Source organism: Rhinoraja longicauda, chromosome 37 (assembly GCF_053455715.1).
Source record: "Rhinoraja longicauda isolate Sanriku21f chromosome 37, sRhiLon1.1, whole genome shotgun sequence".
Lineage (NCBI taxonomy): Eukaryota > Metazoa > Chordata > Chondrichthyes > Rajiformes > Arhynchobatidae > Rhinoraja > Rhinoraja longicauda.
Window position 1 is genome coordinate 13,798,246 of NC_135989.1, and position 19,440 is coordinate 13,817,685.

The window sequence follows — 19,440 nt, forward strand, 5'->3', positions numbered from 1 at the left end:
CTCTATTGGGTCCGCTTTCCCTTCGCGTGTATAAAGGTTCATTTGCTCTATTGGGTCCGCTTTCCCTTCGCGTGTGTAAAGGTTCATTTGCTCTATTGGGTCCGCTTTCCCTTCGCGTGTATAAAGGTTCATTTGCTCTATTGGGTCCGCATTCCCTTCTTCTGTCCAAGTCCCGCGTGTACAAAAGGTCCATTTGCTCTATTGGGTCCGCTTTTCCCTTCGCTCGAGCTCGAGCTCGAGCCCGCCCTCTCGCGCGCCCTCTCCCGCCCGCTCCGGCGCGCGTGCCCGTGCTCCCCCTCCACTGACGTGGCATTGGGAGCGAAGCCCCGCCCACGCTGGCGCGCGCCCCGCGGCCCCCCCCCCCCCTCCTTTCCCGCCCCTTCACGAGCGCCGAGAGAGAGAGAGCGCGAGCGAGCGAACGACAGACAGACAGACAAGACATGGCGAATCCGACTATCATGATGGGGACCGCCGAGGACCTCGCCGACCAGGTACGTGAGGAGAAAGAGAGAGATGGCCTCGGCCTCCTCCTACTACTACTACTACTACTACCAACTACTACCACCACAACACCCTCACCCCTCCGGCCTAGTCAGGGTGCTGCAGCCGCCGGCTCCCACCCCCTCAGCCCCCTTGTCACGGGGCGAGGGGGTATAAACACAAGGGCAAGATGCGGTGACGACGGCTCCCCTCAACCAGGCACCCCCTCAGCCCCCCTGTCACGGGGCGGGGTATAAAGACAAGGGCAAGATGCGGTGACGACGGCTCCCCTCAACCAGGCACCCCCTCAGCCCCCCTGTCACGGGGCGGCGGGGGGGGGGTTATAAAGACAAGGGCAAGATGCGGTGACGATGGCTCCCCTCAACCAGGCAGGGGGGAGGGGGGGAGGGGGGAGGGGGGTAAAGGGTAAAGGGTAAAGGGTAAAGTAGTTCATGAGGGTAATTTCCACATTGATCCCCAGCTCCACATCACTTGGAAATAACTGTGCAGTCCACCACCCACCGGTGCTGTATTTTAGTTCAACAGCTAATCCAAGAGCAAAAGTTAAAGTTCCTGTCTTAAACCCCCCCCCCCCCCCCCCACAAGATCTACATCAAACAGTATTTAGAATAATAAGTCTGAAGAAGGTTCTTGACCCGAAACGTCACCCATTCCTTCTCTCCCGAGATGCTGCCTGACCTGCCTGAGTTACTCCAGCATTTTGTGAATAAATCGATTTGTACCAGCATCTGCAGTTATTTTCTTATAGTATTTAGAATAATCCTATTCGGAGAATAACGTTCTGCAGAAGTTTTGGGCTTGTATTTCACTGGAGTTTAGAAGGATGAGAGAGGATCTTATTAGAAACGTATAAAATTATAAAAGGACTGGACAAGCTAGATGCAGGAAAAATGTTCCCAATGTCGGGGCGAGTCCAGAACCAGGTGCCCCACAGTCTTAGAATAAAGGGGAGGCCATTTAAAACTGAGGTGAGAAAAAACGTTTTCACCCAGAGAGTTGTGAATTTGTGGAATTCTCTGCCACAGAAGGCAGTGGAGGCCAATTCACTGGATGGATTTGAGAGAGAGTTAGATAGAGCTTTAGGGGCTAGTGTAATCAAGGGATATGGGGAGAAGGCAGGCACGGGTTATTGATTGGGGACGATCAGCCATGATCACAATGAATGGCGGTGCTGGCTCAAAGGGCCGTATGGCCTCCTGCACCTATTTTCTATGTTTTAACAATCTTGAAAGTAGCAAAAAGCTCATACTGTGTTTCCAAACAAGAATGGTCAAGGAGATATTTTGGGGGCAGGTGCACAAAGAGGTAGGTGTTAAACTTAACCTGTCTACAATCCCCTGAGTGTCTGCACATCCACCTTACTGACACCACCACTTTCTATCACACATGGATGAACTACTTTTAATTCCTTCACCCAATTCATTGATGTTGGTTGTGAACAGCTGGGATCCCAGAGGCACTAGACACAGCCTCCCAATCTGAAAACTACCTATTTATTTTATGGAAAGAGACAAAATGCTAAAAGTAACTCAGTGGGTTCAGCAGTATCCCTAGATATTGTCTAACATGGATGGCCACACTTCAGGTTGGCACCCTTCTTCAGACTCTGGAAGACAGCAGGAATCACAGTGGGGGAGCAGTGAGAGAGAGGGTCTTACAGGGCTCCAATCAGAGAGAGGAGCAGAACTTCTTCAAAGTGGGCATACCTTGAGGAGATGGACCAATCCTCAATCCATGCCAGGGTATTATTACTTATCCCACTGCTCCAATTTTGTATAATGACATGTATATGCCTTCTTATCAAAGGCTTTTGTAAAGCACAAATATGCCATGTCCACTCCTAGCTACCTTACCTAATTTGCCAGTTACAACTTCAAACAACCCTTAACAAATTTGTGAAAGGTGATTCCTCTTTCATAGCATGTTTATTCTGCCCAATCCTATTAATATTTTCTAAGAAACATGTTGCCACTTCCTCAATAATAGATTATAATGTGTACCCTCTTACTGACATGCGACATAGCTTTCCTTAGTTTTCTATCTTCTTTCAACATTGGGGTTATGTCTGCTTACTTTACAATCTCTGGGACCTGTTCTACAGTATATGAAATTTTGGAAAATGACAACCAATACATTCACTATCTCTACAGCCTTTGATTTCTAAATCTTAGGAAACAGGTCATCGGGTCCTGGGAATTAATCGATTTTCAGTCCTGTTAGTACTTTCAATACTGTGCAAACACAGTACATCTTTACTGACAATTTTGCTTATCTTTTTTATTCTGTCCATAATAAAAGGGTGGTTGAGAGCAGAATAAAACCTCAAAGCGTGAATGGAAATCGTAAAAGGGACCAAAGAACTGCCTTTGGCCTTCCTAATAATTATTTTCAAGAACATTTTTAATTAGAGACATGATAGTTTAGAGATAGTGGAGGAGTCAGAGTGATTGTGGTGAGGTGATAACACAAATGTTGAAAGGTAGAACCTTTGGAGGAACAAATGGCTACTGTTTCATATTGGAAAATCTCCCATCACAACTGAAAATTATGGTTAGATAGACCTGGGTATTGTCGGCATATGTAAATATGGTTTTTGGATCATATTGCTGAGATTTGGATATAGTTGAAAAATAGGAGGAAGCAACTGACATTATGGTGGGATATGGGAAGAAAGGTCATGGAAGAATATGGGAAGAAAAATAACAGATTATTGTCGGAGCATCGTTGAATAAATAACAATTTTAGTTTTTAGTTTAGAGATATAGTGTGGAAACAGGCCCTTTGGCACACCGACCAGTGATCCCCGCACATTAACACCACCCTATGCACACGAGGGACAACTTGCATTTCTACCAAACCAATTAACCTACAAACCTATACGTTGTTGGAGTGTGGGAGGAAACCAAAGATCTCAAAGAAAACCCATGCAGTCACGGGGAGAACGTACAAACTCCGTACAGACAACACCTGTAGTCGGGATCGAACCCGGGTCTCCGGCACTGCGAGCACTGTAAGGCAGCAACTCTACCGCTGCGCCACCATGCTGCTCTAGACGGCGACTAGATTCAGGCAGTGGAACCCACACAATTGGATGATCGCGGAGAGAAGTTGGAGCATGGCGTGATCATTGGTGTCAAAGGCTCCTGGCAAGTTGATGATGAGGCAGTGATAAGTGTAGAAACCCTTTGTGATCATCACAACATGTCAGGTTTGCTTTTAGGTACAGTGGGAAAAGGATTAAAAGAGTAGGTTGAGGGAAACTGTCCCAGGATGGGAGGTTCCGACATGTTCAAGGATTTTTAAGGTTTGTCAGTTTGCCGGGACGACATAGGTAAGGATTTATTTATTTTTTAACAGAATGATGATAGCAGATTTCAAAGAAACAGGATGCTCTGTGTGGGGGTATCTGTTGACAAAAACAGGAAAGCCAGGATTGGAAGTTTGTCAGCATTTTGGAAAGAATAGAGTCAAAGGAGCAGGAGATGAGAGTTGGTCGGAGGATTGAAGAAATATTGGAGAATGATGTCTGTTCTTGAGAGAGTATAAATGCTTGTGTGCTGACTCAATAGCTCGTGATAGGGTAAGAAGCATTCGTGATAGGGTAAGAAGCATGGTTGTTCGGCATACGAAAAGCCACATTTACCATCAAGTCAAGTCAATTTTATTTGTATAGCACATTTAAAAACAACCCACGTTGACCAAAGTGCTGCACATTTGATTAGGAAAAAAAAAAGAAACATACAGTCAGGTTGGATCCATGCAGATTATTCTGGGCCATCAACTTTTAAGGCTATTTTGGAGCAACAATAAAAGGTCAATTTTGAGGTTGACTATTACTGGGATAAATATCCTTTCTTCAGAGCATTGGTTTGAAGGTGACAGGGTGTTGTCATGTGGAACCTTGTTTGATCAGGTTTGCCAACTTTTGAGGAACTCCATGTATAACATTTCGTACATGAAATGACTGCTTCTCAGAATTAGAGAATGATTACAAAAAGGAATGAGTTGTTTGGCACATTGAGTCTTTACTGGCCGTATGTAGGAGTAATCCAGCCATTTCCACACCCCCTCTCTCTCTCCCATGTCCTCAAATTCTCTCCATTCCAGATACTACTCCCGCTCCTTTATGAAAGCAATTGAATCTGCCTCGGCAACCTACCCCAGGTAGTGTATTCCAGACCCTTAACCACTTACTGTGTTAAAATGTAATCCTACTCATCTGCTCTTACTCCACCACCATCCCTCCCTTAGTTCTTACCTTACACCCTTCCAGCCTCTGCATCCAGGAGATCATTCTTCAACATTTCTGTCGGCAGTCACATCTTCTCATCCCCATCTCTTTCTGTTTTCCACAGGGACCTCTCTGTGACTCCCTGCTTCATTCATCCACCGACATTTTCCCCAGCAACCATAAGAGGTAAAACCAGTTTACTGCACCTCCTTTCTTCAGGGACCTAAATAGCCTTTCTTGGTGCGACAGAATCACCCAACCTAGTCCATTGCATTTGATGTTCTTGATGTGCTCTCTCCTATATCAGTTAGACCAAATGCGAGCAACCTCTTCAATGAGCACATGCCGTCTGTCCACCAGGGCCAGTCGGAGCTCCCAGTTTTAAGGCACTTAATTTCCCATTCCCATTCCCATAATGACCTGCAGTCTTCAGCCTCTTCCATTGCCAGAGCAAAGCCACATGCAAGAATGCACCTCATATTCGGCTTGGGTGGGCTACAACCCAACCGCATGACATTGAAATCTCCCATTTTCAGGAAACCTACCTGCCGTCTGTCCTTTTCTCTTTTTTCCTCTCTATCCTGGTCCTCTCACTCACGTGTAGGAAGGAACTGCAGATGCTGGTTTACACCAAAGATAGACACAAAATGCTGGAGTAACTCGACGGAACAGGCAGCATCTCTGGATAGAAGGAATGGATGTTTGGGGTCGAGGCTCTGTCTGAAGAAGGGTCACCCATTCCTTCTATCCAGAGATGCTGTCTGTTCTACTGAGTTACTCTGGCATTTTGTGTCTATCCTCTCACTCATGTGTTTTATTCCCAGGGGTGATAAGGATCCCACAGACCATTGTCTCTATCCCCACTGTCCCTCTACCATCTGCCTAACGTCCACACACTCCCACTGGATCCCCTTTCCTTCTTCCACCCCCCCCCCCCCCCCCCCCCCTTCCTTTTTGGTTTCAACCAGCTTTTGAATTCCTTCATACACATGATAATATGATGTGTAGGAAGGAACACATCCTGGTTTACACTGAGATAGACACAAAAAGCTGGAATAACTCAGCGGGACAGGCAGCATCTCTGGAGAGAAGGAAGAGGTGACGTTTGGGAACGAATGGGAGACGTCACATATTCCTTAACTCCAGAAGTTGCCTGTCCCCACTGAGTTACTCCAGCATTTTGTGTCTTTCTATGATAATATGATAACATGTAAGAAGACCCTTATGAGGAATTCTATCCATAATCTTTTATTTTTTTAAAAAGATAAATATTTGCAGAATAAACTTAAAGGACTGAAAGGTGTGCTTCATTAAGCAGCAACTGATGCAATAGTCTGAATGGTTCACTGTGTTTATGATACCTTATGGACTGTGTCTGAAAGGTGATCGCCTTTATTGAAAACCACTGAAACCTTTCATTATAAGATAATTAATTGTAACAATACTGCCTCTTAGCTACATGATCGCCCAGGACCCAGATGGTTTGATACGTAAATCTTTACACAAGGACACATTTTTCTTGGTTTAAGTGTTCAATGATTCGTGGGGTTTTTAACAGGCATGTAAAAATTATCAGCGTGACCTCCAAAATCTGAACTCCCAATTATCCAACAGATTATTTGAAGGACAAAAATCTTTTTTACCGCTCACAGATGTGTTTTGTGTGTTATGTTCCCTTGATGAATATTTCTTTCTATGTGCTTTTATTGTCCCAGAATTGTGTTGGCCGTTCTATCTCGCAATTAATTATCCTCCTCCAACTTCTGTAAATTGATTCCTAAAGCCAAAACAACTGCATTTTAATACTATCATTTAACTTTTTATGTTTGAATATCCTGAGGGATGTAGATTCAGGAAAACAATTTGTCCCATGCATTCCATTTTGCTCCTTTCCAATATTCTTCTGTTTCTTGTTCCAAGGACAATGTTAATAACCAACCACCTGGTGCAGCAGAAATGTGATTGTTCAGGCCAAGTGCAAGCAATTCAGTCGTGGCTCATTAGTAGGTGTTTTCTAATATAAGTTTGTATGTTGCTTTCCAGTTCCTGCGGGTTACGAAGCGTTTCCTGCCTCATGTTGCACACTTGTGTCTAATCAGCACATTCCTGGAAGATGGGATTCGCATGTGGTTCCAGTGGAATGACCAACGGGATTATATCAACTCAAGCTGGCATTGTGGGGCCTTCTTTGGCACTCTGTTTGTTCTGCTTAACTTGTTGGGGCAGCTTGGTGAGTCATTGGAATAGTAGTGAAGAAATTCATAGCATGTTCAGCTCTTGAGTAATTTGGTCTGACCAGACAATGGATATGAAACTTTGTATTTAGTTATAAACTCAATCAGATGTTTGCGTCCAAAAGCGTTGTACAAGATCTTGCCTAGCATTGTATTACTTCACACAACTTTTCAGTGAAGTCTACTATTCTTACACTACAGTCGTTACACTTTTGAACTTGTGTACATTGTGGTTATATGTAGTTTGATTTTACTAAGTCGTATACAAAGCAAAGTATTTCACTGTGGCAATAAAATACAATTGAACCATCGATGTCGCTGGCAAGGCCAACGTTTATTGCCCATCCACAGTTGGCTTTGGACTGATAGCCACTGCCTTTCACCCATTGTAATGAATGCAATGAAGATGTGCAGTAGTTTGGTACAACTGAACATCGTGCTGGGTTAATGGATCTATTAAGGGTCAACCACATTGCTTTGAATCTGAAATTGCACAAAGGCCAGACCAGGTAAGGATGGCAAATTGCTTTTCCTAAAGCAGATTAGTTGGGACAGACTGGTTGTTTTATGGTCACAGTTACTGATTCCAATCTTTTAACCTTTTAACTCCATTTTTTTTTTCATTTGATTTACAATGAAAACTCCCCAACTGCAATGGTAGGATTTGATCTTGTGTTGCCAAGCCTCTACATTACACATCCAGTAAAAAATACTGCTTTATCACCATCTCCATTGAGTTTGAGGAAAAGGGTTAGGCCATTTCTCTCCCAAATATTACTTAGACAATAGATGCAGGAGGAGGCCATTCGGCCCTTCGAGCCAACCGCCATTCAATGTGATCATGGCTGATCATTCTCAATCAGTACTCAGTTCCTGCCTTCTCCCCATACCCCCTGACTCCGCTATCCTTAAGAGCTCTATCCAGCTCTCTCTTGAATGCAAGGATCCTACACAGAGAATTGGCCTCCACTGCCTTCTGAGGCAGTGAATTCCTCAGATTCACAACTCTCTGACTGAAAAAGTTTTTCCTCATCTCAGTTCTAAATGGCCTACCTCTTCCCTGCCTGCTTCCCTACTTCCCTGCCTGCACCTCTTTTGAGCTTATTTAGCCATTAGTTCCTGTAACTCCATTCAATTTCCCCTTTCTTTTTACCCACAAAGTCTCTTGAAGCTATAACTGAAAAATTACCTTTCAATCTGTCTTGACGTTTTCCACTACCTCGCCCACCTACCTGACCCACACATGGATCAATAGGTATTTGTTGAAATAAATTGTGGTGGCACAGCAGTAAAGTTGCTGCCTTACAGCGCCAGAGACCCGGGTTTGATCCTGACTACGGATGCTTGTCTGTACGGAGTTTGTACGTTCTCCCCGTGACCGCATGGGTTTTCCCCAGGATCTCCAGTTTCCTCCCACATTCCAAAGACCTACAGGTTTGTAGGTTAATTGGCTTGGTACAATTGTAAATTGTCCCTAGTGTGTGCAGGATAGTGTTAGTGCGCAGTGCAGCTGTGGTAAGGAGCATTAGATAGCTAAAAGTAGGTCACCAGAACTTTACGGAAGATGTGTCAGAATCGAACCTGGATCTCTGGCACTGCAAGGCAGCAGCTCTACCGCTATCCCATTACCGCCCATTCGTAAAGGGTACATTGGAACCCTACTTAATGCTCAGTATTTATTCCCAGGGATGTCTGACAATAGACAATAGGTGCAGGAGGAGGCCATTCGGCCCTTCGAGCCAGCACCACCATTCAATCTGATCATGGCTGATCATTCTCAATCAGTACCCTGTTCCTGCCTTCTCCCCATACCCCGTGCAGTTGGAATTTGTGATTAAATGGTTTATCACATATTTATAAATATGCTGTTGTGCTGGGAGACTGGTGTGAACTCCTGCTCTCACCTATCGCTGTGCTGATCATGCCAGGAACTTAGTCTCCATCAGTGCAGAACCATCCAGCTCCATTATCCACGAATAACCTTTGATGCATCACGTTATCCAATGCATTCTCAACTCAGTATAGTACTTCCACTGGTGCACCTTTATCCACAGCACACAAAGGGTGGTGGATGTATGGATCAAGCTGCCAGAGGAGGCAGGGACTATCCCAACATTTAAGAAACAGTTAGACAGGTACATGGATAGGACAGGTTTGGAGGGATATGCTGGCAGGTGGGACTGTAGCTGGGACATGTTGGTCAGTGTGGGCAAGTTGGGCCGAAGGGCTTGTTTCCACACTGTATCACTCTCTGACTATATGACATATTACTACTTCAGGAGAAACCAAAAACTTGGTCAAACAAATTTTATTTTCGTAAAAACATGTTGAGGTTGCCTGATTGCCTTATTTTTTCCAAAATATGTGAAATCATACACAAAAAAAGTAATAATTAATTATTGTATTTGCAATCATCGGAAATGGTACATATTTTGTGTCTTACTTGGATGTATAATCCTCATGTTCACTTTATAGAAATTAATAGAAATGAGAGATGTGGTATGAGATTGTGAGTAGCTTTTGAAATTTTCACAGCTCTCTGCTAATTTCTGACAATGCTAGTTAAGTATTGATTAAAACTGTTTCGGATAAACTAGTGCAGGCAGTGTTTGGTAATTTTGTTGCTGTGAAATATGTTTTTTAAGTCACGTTTTTTTTTTAACAGGTGGTTGCATCCTCGTACTGACCCGGAAGTTTGTTCCTTATGCTTGTGGTGGTTTATTTTTACTCATTGTCATGCAGGTAAGTAACACATTTTATTTTATGCACAAGTTCAGAGTGCTGACTGAATTAATCTTGTGGCTGCCTCTGTGAAAGATATTACCTGTTTATGTAAAAAAAAAACATTGTAATTCCCGTTTAATATACCCTCTGAGTATATTCCATTTTATTCATCTGATGTTCCTTCAGGAGGATGCAATGTTTTACTAAATAAATTATCCCTCTGGGTTAGAAAAACATTTAGTGATTCCAAGATGAATGTATTTGCCACTTGCCTTTGGTTGTTAGGGTTTTAAGGCAATAATGCAACTTTGTCATTTTTTCCCAGACTCTTGCATACAGTATTCTCTGGGATATTCATTTCCTTATGAGGTAATTATTGCAAGCTTGACAGTAACTAACGATTTGCCAATAAACGTGAAATAATAATAATAATAATAATAATAATGCATTTTATTTATATAGCGCTTTTCATATACTCAAAGACGCTTTACAGAGATTTTGAGAACATAGGGAAATGAATAAATAGATAAATAAGTAAATAAATAAATGAACAGAGAAAGGAGACAGAAGGTGAGGTGACCTTCAGTGGTTGAAGGCAGTACTGAACAGGTGCTTATGATTCCTTGTGTTGTTGAAGTTGAAAATGCAGTTTAAAAAAAAAAAATTCTAACCTGCTAATGGTTTTCTCAAAACCTCGTGTGATGAAGAAATATAGACAATAGGTGTAGGAGTAGGCCATTCGGCCCTTCGAGCCAGCACCACCATTCAATGTGATCATGGCTGATCATTCTCAATCAGTACCCCGTTCCTGCCTTCTCCCTATACCTCCGCTACCCTTAAGAGCTCTTTCTTGAATGCATTCAGAGAATTGTCCCCCATTGCCTTCTGAGGCAGAGAATTCAACAGATTCACAACTCTCTGACTGAAAAGTTTTTCCTAAGCAAAACCTGCAAGAAGTACCATATTTTGTTTTGCAAATTTTAGCCATCGCTTTTATTGACAAAGAATCCTGTTTGACTTTTTCTGTAGGAATCTTGCACTTGGAGGTGGCTTGCTACTGCTGTTGGCCGAATCTCGATCTGATGGGAAAACCATGTTTGCAGGTGTGCCTACCATGGGCACTAATTCCCCGCGTCAGTACATGCAACTGGGTGGTCGTGTCCTACTTGTCCTGATGTTTATGACTTTGTTGCACTTCTCTTTCAATGCACTTATGGTGAGTGATTTAAAAATTACCTCCATTTAATATGCCCAATACCTATTTATTTGATACCAGACCTTGTGATAAATTTTAAAAGGAATGTCTTCTCAATATCGTAAGCAGGAATATTCTACCTCGCTGTACAATTGCATAACAATGTTGGTGAGTAAATTGGTGACGTTTCGGGTCGAGACCCTTCTTTGGACCCGAAACGTCACCCATTCCTTCTCTCCAGAGATGCCTGTCCCACTGAGTTACTCCAGCCTTTTGTGCCTATCTTTGATTTATTTCTGCCCAGTTTTGCCCACTGACTGACTGATAGCAACTTCTCACTCCTATCAAATCAAACTTTGCCTAGCTCTGGATCGCATGCAAATTGGATGTGAAGCTTCAAATATATTTGATTACATTCAAATGTATGAGTGATAACATTTGAGTCCCTAAAATATCTGGAGAACCTGATGGAAAGATTAGGATAGTACGAGAAATACTACGCATGGTGTGAGGTGGGGGGGGGGGGGGGGCAGTAGAAAGAGAGACGGGATAGGGACATCTTACTTAAAATTGGAGAATTCCAGAGAGTCAAGTGTTTAATTGCCATGTGTACCGACAATGGTACATTTAAATTCTTACTTGCAGCAGCATAACAGGCCTGTAAACACAATATTCATAGATAACATATAATAAACAAAAAAATCAATAAATTAATCTCCCCAATACAAGTGCAGAAAAGCCCAAAGTCTTTAGTGGAACCAAGACAGTCCATAGTTTAATTATTGTTTTGCGGTGTTCAATAGTCTAATGGTTATTGGGAAGATGCTGTTCTTGAACTTGGAGGTTACAGTTTTCAGACTCCTATACCTTCTTTCCAATAGCAGGAGTGTAATGAGAGGGTGGTGTGGCTGCCTCTTTGAGGCATTCTTTCCATAGATCCTTTTGATGGTGGGGAGGTCATAACTTATGGTCTGCTTCCCTTTCATCCTTACGTGGCTCAATTTATTTTTATTGTTGCTTTTGTAAATTATCTTCAATCATTTTGCATTGTTAAAGGCATAAATAAATCGATGATGTTGTTATAAACTCTATGCTGTTAGATGCTACTACCAATCCACACTTATCACTGTGTAGGAAGGAACTGCAGATGCTGGTTTAACCCATATTCAGGTCTCGACCCGAAACGTCACTTGTTCCTTTTCTCCAAAGATGCCGTCTGACCCGCTGGATTACTTCAGCTTTTGTGTCACACTTATCAACTCTTGGCTATCAAGTTTATCCTGTCAACCAAGAAGTACACGGGTGTTGACACTGGTTAAGGTCGTAATCCAGCTTAGCAGTGAATCACAGTTAAATGGTCTTGTTTTACATTGGTATTTGACTTGCTGTGAACCCCACTTCTTGAATATAATACTTAAAGCTTGAGAAGGCTGCCTGAGGATAACAGGCTATTTTGACTGAAAAGATCCTTGAGCTTAGAAGATAAAGTGCAACATAACTGAAGTGTTTTGAGATGATTTAAGGTTTGATCATGTGTATAAAGAGGGACCATTTCCTCGGTTAGTCCAGAACAAGAATGAACAAACTTGTATCTTGACTGATCAAGAAGCACTTCTTCACAGAGTTGTAGTCTGAATCTTCCTACTCAAAAGTGCTCTTGAAGCTTGTAAATTTAAACTCTAAAAACACCAATTGTTTTATCAGCCACGGGTATTAATGGTATTAAGGGTATTAATGTTTCTGGATAGTTGAGATATAAAGCAGCTATAAATGAATTGAATGTTGGACAGGGTTCATGGGCTGCTTATGTATTTGTACCAGTCAAGGATGTGTCATACTCCAAAAGACCATGCAAAGTTTGTTGTTCATGGTTCTTTTATTCATTCCTGGGAAGTGGGCATTAGTTTAGGTTAGAGATACCGTACGGAAACAGGCCCTTCGGCCCACCGAGTCCGCACCGACCAGCGATCCCCGCACATTAACACCATCCTATACACACCAGGAACAATTTTACATTTTACACCAAGCCTATTTACCTACATACCTGCACGTCTTTGGAGTGTGGGAGGAAACCGAATATCTCGGAGAACACTCACGGGGAGAACGTCCAAACTCCGTACAACTGTAAGGCAACAACTCTACCACTGTGCCACCGTGTAACTATCAGCATCAATGGCCCTTGACTAGAATAGTTTACTGGGCCACTTCAGAGGCAGCTCCAACCACGATGACATGAGTCTGAAGACACATTTGTAGGAAGCAGGGCGGCAAGAGTTTTTTTTTAAAGATGGAAAATTCCCTAACTGTATCTTTTTTTTCTCTCCCTAAGATACTTCAAGATATTGTTGGCACTACCTTGATAATCCTCGTGGCAGTTGGTTTCAAGACAAAGTTGGCTGCTCTCACACTGGTCATTTGGCTCTTTGTGTTGAATGTGATTCAGAATCCTTTCTGGAGCGTTTCGACTTACGCCATACATGACTTCTTAAAGTATGACTTTTTCCAAACCATGTCTGTAATCGGAGGCCTTCTCTTAGTTGTAGCACTGGGGCCTGGTGGAGTCTCCATGGACGAACATAAAAAGAAGTGGTGATTGGGGATTGTGAGAAGGGAAATATATATATATATATTTGTGTCATATTTTTAATTGTTTCTACCGTAAAGTTTCTCTGTCTGAAGCTGGATTTCATTCCCTCAGGCGTCAAGTGAAACTTAAAAATCACATCCATTTTTCCTTCCCTACCAGTGTTTGGGTATTAAGTCATGTTAAAATCGGTGCCAAAATTTACCAGGCAGTCTGTTCTGGTACAATCTTTCTTCACAGAACATTCTGGTACAATCAGTACCAGAGGATGATTGGCTGGGAGGTATTTTAATGTTTCAGATAATCTAATAAATTCTATGAGCAAGATGACTTCATGGGTAATTAGACAATTCTGTTAGGTTTAATGGTAAAGAATGGTCACGGAAGGCACTGCGTCTCAAATGCTTTATCTAAACAAGTGGCTCATACACATTCCTTAAACTCTGTCCTCCATTTCAACTGGTTTCATAAGAAAACACAGCTGATCAGTTTATCTTGGATATCCTATCAGCATACCATTTAAATGAAATGAATATTCAGATGCTATAAACATTAAAACATGATAACATGATACAGCTACCTGATTACAAATTGAAGTGCCTTGCACAGCAATGCGTTATTGTTTTGAATTTCAACAGTTCTTTTACGAAGGCAACGCTGGGAAGATATCTGCTTTCCTTTCCTGGCCAGACTGAAGACCAAATGTTTGTTTTAATTGTCTTTAATTCAATGTCTTTGGTAAGCCAGCACCCGATGGCAGAATGAAGGGTGGGCACAATACCTGTACACTGACTGGCTGAACGAGCAGTCAAACAATCAGCTTTGTGTAACTCAAAAACAATCTTTTAACAGACACTGTACTTAAAAAGCTTCTTATTGACAATGTTTTGCTTGTCCTTTATTAGCTCCTTGGCTAAAGCCAAGCTCTCTTTTCCATGTGTTGGAGCGTCAATTATATTTATTGGTCATATTTCAGAAGTCAAGTGTTTCAATATTATTGCCAGTGCCATCGGGCAACAGGCAAGTACCATGGACTGGTGCATCACAGCCTCCTCTTCTCCCCCCCATTTTGTTAAGGAGGTGCCGGCATTGTGTTAGATGTCACTCCACGAAAGCACAAGAAGAATACAAATCAGATACTCATTGGGGGTATGTAACCGTGTTGATGACCAGTAAGAGACGTGGCAGTATTAAAATACTTTGGTTCCTCAATCTTTCCTCGTGACCACTTCCCCTGTTGCAGTGGCTTCCTGACTGGAGTTGCATTGAGAAAGATTCAGGGGGAGAGGACGAGGAGGCTGCATCTTACACGTGTACGAAATCAAAGTTGCGAGACGTGCAAAAATTCAACGGTTTCAATCACCGAAGCCTCTAAACATTGCAGTACGACTGGTACACAATTTGCCAAAACCATTTTATGCGGACACTTCACTGTTTTATAAATAGGTTTTAATGTGTTTAGTATGAAAGTGTCTGAAGATTCTGCAGCAGTAAATGTAGGCATTGCTGACTATTGAATGTCGTGACATTGTGGCTGTATTTACAATTCTGCCGGATGACATTAAATGCATTGAAAAACTGGTTTGTTCTATATGGAATCTAATTGTGCAGCACAGGATGCTTCCTTTGGACACTGCACCTCCCACGCACCCTTTTTTCTCTAGTTCTGAAAGTATTTTTTTCCCTTTTATCTATTGGTTCAAGTTACTTCTGAAAGCTTTGATTTCAGGCAGTAAACTCCAAATCATTAATACTTCCTGCACACAAATATCCCTTATATTCCCTTGTTTCTTTGGGCCATCATGTCCTAGTTTCTGAAACCTGCACTAATGAGAACAGTCTCTATTTACACCACCTAAACCTGTCATGCTTCTGAACACATCTCACTGCTCTCAAATCTTCTTTGCTCCGACACTGAGAACTCTGCCTCATCAATCTAGTTTGAATGTCATCCTTCCTGGACATTGAGGACATTTGCATCCTCTCTCGTCTGCATACAGTACTTCATTTGTGAACATTAATTGGATTAAATTACAACAGATGTCTTGTGATGTCGGCTGAGAACAGGTTTTGTGGGATATGGACCAAACGCAGGCAGGTGGGACTAATGTAGGCCAGTGTGGGCAAGTTGGGACAAAGGGCCTGTTTCCACACTACAAGAGGAGTTCTTGTTTGGAAGGCTTTGAATCCATTTTGTTAATTAGTAAGCCTTATAGTCTAACCCAATAATTTTGGACAAGGAAAAAGAAAATTGGTTAGAATGGCATGCCCCTAAGAGCCTACTATTGGTTGGGATGGTGATAAGACCATGCTATTAGATAGACACAAAAAGCTGGAGTAACTCAGCTGGTCAAGCAGCATCTCTGGAGAAAAGGAATTGGTGACGTTTCGGGTTGAGACCCTTCTTCAGAAATTGCTTGAAATAGCATGTCCCTAAGGCCCTGCTCTTAGCTTAAGCGACAGAAGCACAAACAATGCAAAACTCCCACCTCGCCTGTCGCACAGCAATATGTCTTAAGATTGAAATACATTTACATGCAGGTGCATTTATCACTCTTAAGGTCAAATTAGAAATATCCAAAGCCATTCTTAATGCCCAAGTGTCATGTACACACTCAACTGTGGCAGCTGAAAATCCCCATACATTATATATTTTTTAGAGATACAATGCGGAAGCAGGCCCTTTGGACCAGAGTCTGCACAGACCAGCAATCCCCGCACATTAACACTATCCTACACACTCGGGACAATTTTACACATACACCAAGCCAATTAACTGGCAGACCTGGAGGTCTTTGGATACGTTGTACGATATGGAATTAGCTGAGCTGTCAACTCAGCTGGTAATGCTCAAGAATTTGTTACAAGGTTGGGGGACCGTGCACCTACTTGGATTTGACTGTACAATAACTCCTAGGCAATTTTGGACGTGTTTTTTTTTGTATGAGGTACCTGGATCTCTGGCCAGGTATAATAGATCCTGTGACATGATGTTTTTTTTAAATGGGAAGGTTCCGGTCTACTGGTTAACATTTGTCAGTATTTTGTCAACCGTGGCCTGATGGGCCACATTTTTGCCTTACGGATCAATAGGTTCTGGGCACAAGTCCCATTCCTGAGACCTGGGCTAAAATCTACATCATCACTTAAGGATTGCGGGAGGGGCTACTGCACTACTGGAAGCAAAAATTTTCAGGGGAGATGTCAAAGAAATTTGCCTCTGTTGGTTGGAATGGTGTGCTCCTGAGGCGTTCCTAGTGGTTGGAAGAGCGTGCCTCTATGCCATGAATATAAAATATCCCACTGCACTTTTTTGAATACCGCAGGAATCATCCCAGTAGCTTGATGATTATGTTTGGTCTCAGCCAAAACTACTGAAGCACCCATTTCTCCTACTATCCCGTCACCTTTCCTTCCCCGAAGGGCCCCTACCATCTATATCCCTCTGTCTGGCTTTACATTTCACTCCGTGTCTCTCTTTATCTGATACACTTTTGTCTCCTTATCATCTCTTGCCTTTGTCCACCCATCTACAAATCAAAATCCCCTCACCTGTCACAACACATGCTTTGTCCCCACCCCCACCACCCCATCTCACTGCAACTTTCTTCCCCCTACTGCCATCAGTCTGAAGAAGAGTCCCAACCCCAAAAGTCCACTCGAGATGCAGTCTGACCCACTAAGTTACTCCAACTCTGTGTTCTATAGATTGTCTGGTTATTAACCACGTAGAGAAACACTCTGTTAATCCTGTGTCCATTTGTTACAAAATCTTGATTAGAATGGAGCAGAGACTATTTTGCACCATATGCACGCAATACCATGTAATGAGCAATTGGCTGTTCTGATCGAAACTGTTTTTCTAGGGTGATCTCAGGTTAATCAACCTTTAGTAACCTGGAGGCACAAGGAACTGCAGATGCTGGGATCATGAGCAAAATACAAAGTGCTGGAGCAACTCAACGGGTCAGGCAGCATTTGTGGAGGGAATCGACAGCTGCCTTACGCATTAAGTTCCTCCAGCACTTCATAAGATCATATGTAATAGGAGCAGAATTAGGCCATTCGGCCCATCAACTCTACTCCATCATTCAATCAGGCTGATCTATCTCTCCCTCCTAATCCCCATTCTCCTGCCTTCTCCCCATAACCCCTGACACCCATACTAATCAAGACTCAGTCTTTAGTTACCGACCTCTCTCGTATGTATTTGTTGACTTTCCTACAGTATTCCCACTGTTTGAGGTTCAGTACATTTCCTATTGTTCTTTCTAATGCTGCCTTTAATCAGTACCTTCTGAGCCTAGATCATAACTCACACTCATAACTACTTAACCTTAAATTCCTTGAGTGCCGTAACATTTGTAGTTGCATGGGGCCAGTTCTCAATACATCTATATACTAAAACTCTCGTTTGTTATCTTGTTTGTGACTGAACTTCACCCAAAACGGTACACGATAGCGTGACAATTTTAGGCCCACCTTACTCACCATTGTCACTTTAGTGATAATGCAAGTAGTTTTATTGAAATCGGTGTTATATTTTTTAAGTTATTCACATTTTTAAGTTTAAAAGGAGGGGAGGGGAGGAGGGAGAGGGGAGGGGGGGTGTTGAGGAGAGAGGGGAAGGGGGGCAGGACAGGGTGCTGCACCAATGCAGGAGAGGTTTGGGCCCAACGAGTCCACTTTGTCTAGTCTTGTCTAATTCCCAAGCCCTGGTCGTGGTACAGAGGCTGACTATAACTGAAGCATTACATTTATGGGGAACACTGCCACCTTGTGTGCCGATAAAGAACAAACGACTCAATCAAACCAGCAGAGTGTCTGCCTGACTAATTTTGCTCGCAACTCATGCGGTGAAGATTTATACCACCACTTATTTCTTTGTTGCAGCATCGATATGTGAACGTAAGTTGATATAAATACATGAGTTGAAGAATTTGTATAATATAAAGTGGTTGGACAGTATCAATTGAAATCATGATACTGAGTCACAAAGAGATGAGTTATATAAATTACCATGAGACATCGGAGCAGAATTAGGACATTCGGCCCATCGAGTCTGCTTCGCCATTCGATCATGGCTGATCTATTTTTTCCTCTTAACCCCAATTTCTTGTCTTCATCCTGGAACTTTCGCTGTTCATACCAATCAAGAATCTATCAATGTGTAGGAAAGAACTTCAGATGCTGGTTTAAATCGAAGGTAGGCACAAAATGCTGGAGTAACTCAGCGGGACAGGCAGCATCTCTGGGGAGAAGGAATGGGTGACGGTTCGGGTCAAGACCCTTCTTCAGACTTCAGAATCTGTCAATCTTCGCATTAAAAACAGCCAATGACTTGGCCTCCACTGCCATCTGTGGTAATGAGTTCCCCAGATTCACCACATTCAGGCTAAAGAAATTCCTCCTTATCTCCATTATAGACAATAGGTGCAGGAGGAGGCCTTTCGGCCCTTCGAGCCAGCACCGCCATTCAATGTGATCATGGCTGATCATTCTCAATCAGTACCCCTTTCCCGCCTTCTCCCCATACCCCCTGACTCCGCTATCCTTAAGAGCTCTATCTAGCTCTCTCTCGAAAGCATTCAGAGAATTGGCCTCCACTGCCTTCTGAGGCAGAGAATTCCACAGATTCACAACTCTCTGACTGAAAAAGTTTTTCCTCATCTCAGTTTTAAATGGCCTACCCCTTGTTCTTAAACTGTGGCCCCTTGTTCTGGACTCCCCCAACATTCGGAACATGTTTCCTGCCTCTAACGTATCCAACCCCTTAATAATCTTATACGTTTCGATAAGGCACATCCTTTTATTCTGAAGCTGTGCCCTCTGGTCCTAGATTCTCTCACTACTAGAAACATCCTCTCCACATCCATTCCATTGGGCCTTTAATTATTCAGTAGGTTTCAATGAGATCCCCCTCATCCTTCTAAACTCCAGTGAGTACAGGCCCAGAGCCATCAAATGCTCC

The 19,440-nt window shown here is 42.8% G+C and overlaps 1 protein-coding gene across 1 annotated transcript; it reads left to right on the forward strand.

The window, feature by feature from the left end:
• The first annotated feature begins 368 nt into the window (after positions 1 to 368).
• Positions 369 to 15,024, forward strand: LOC144610658 (surfeit locus protein 4-like). The gene is made up of 6 exons (XM_078429526.1): positions 369 to 491; positions 6,776 to 6,962; positions 9,632 to 9,708; positions 10,016 to 10,059; positions 10,720 to 10,906; positions 13,215 to 15,024. The coding sequence occupies exons 1-6, from the start codon at positions 441 to 443 to the stop codon at positions 13,476 to 13,478; spliced, it is 810 nt and encodes a 269-aa protein (XP_078285652.1). The 5' UTR covers positions 369 to 440; the 3' UTR covers positions 13,479 to 15,024.
• Positions 15,025 to 19,440: the final 4,416 nt, after the last annotated feature.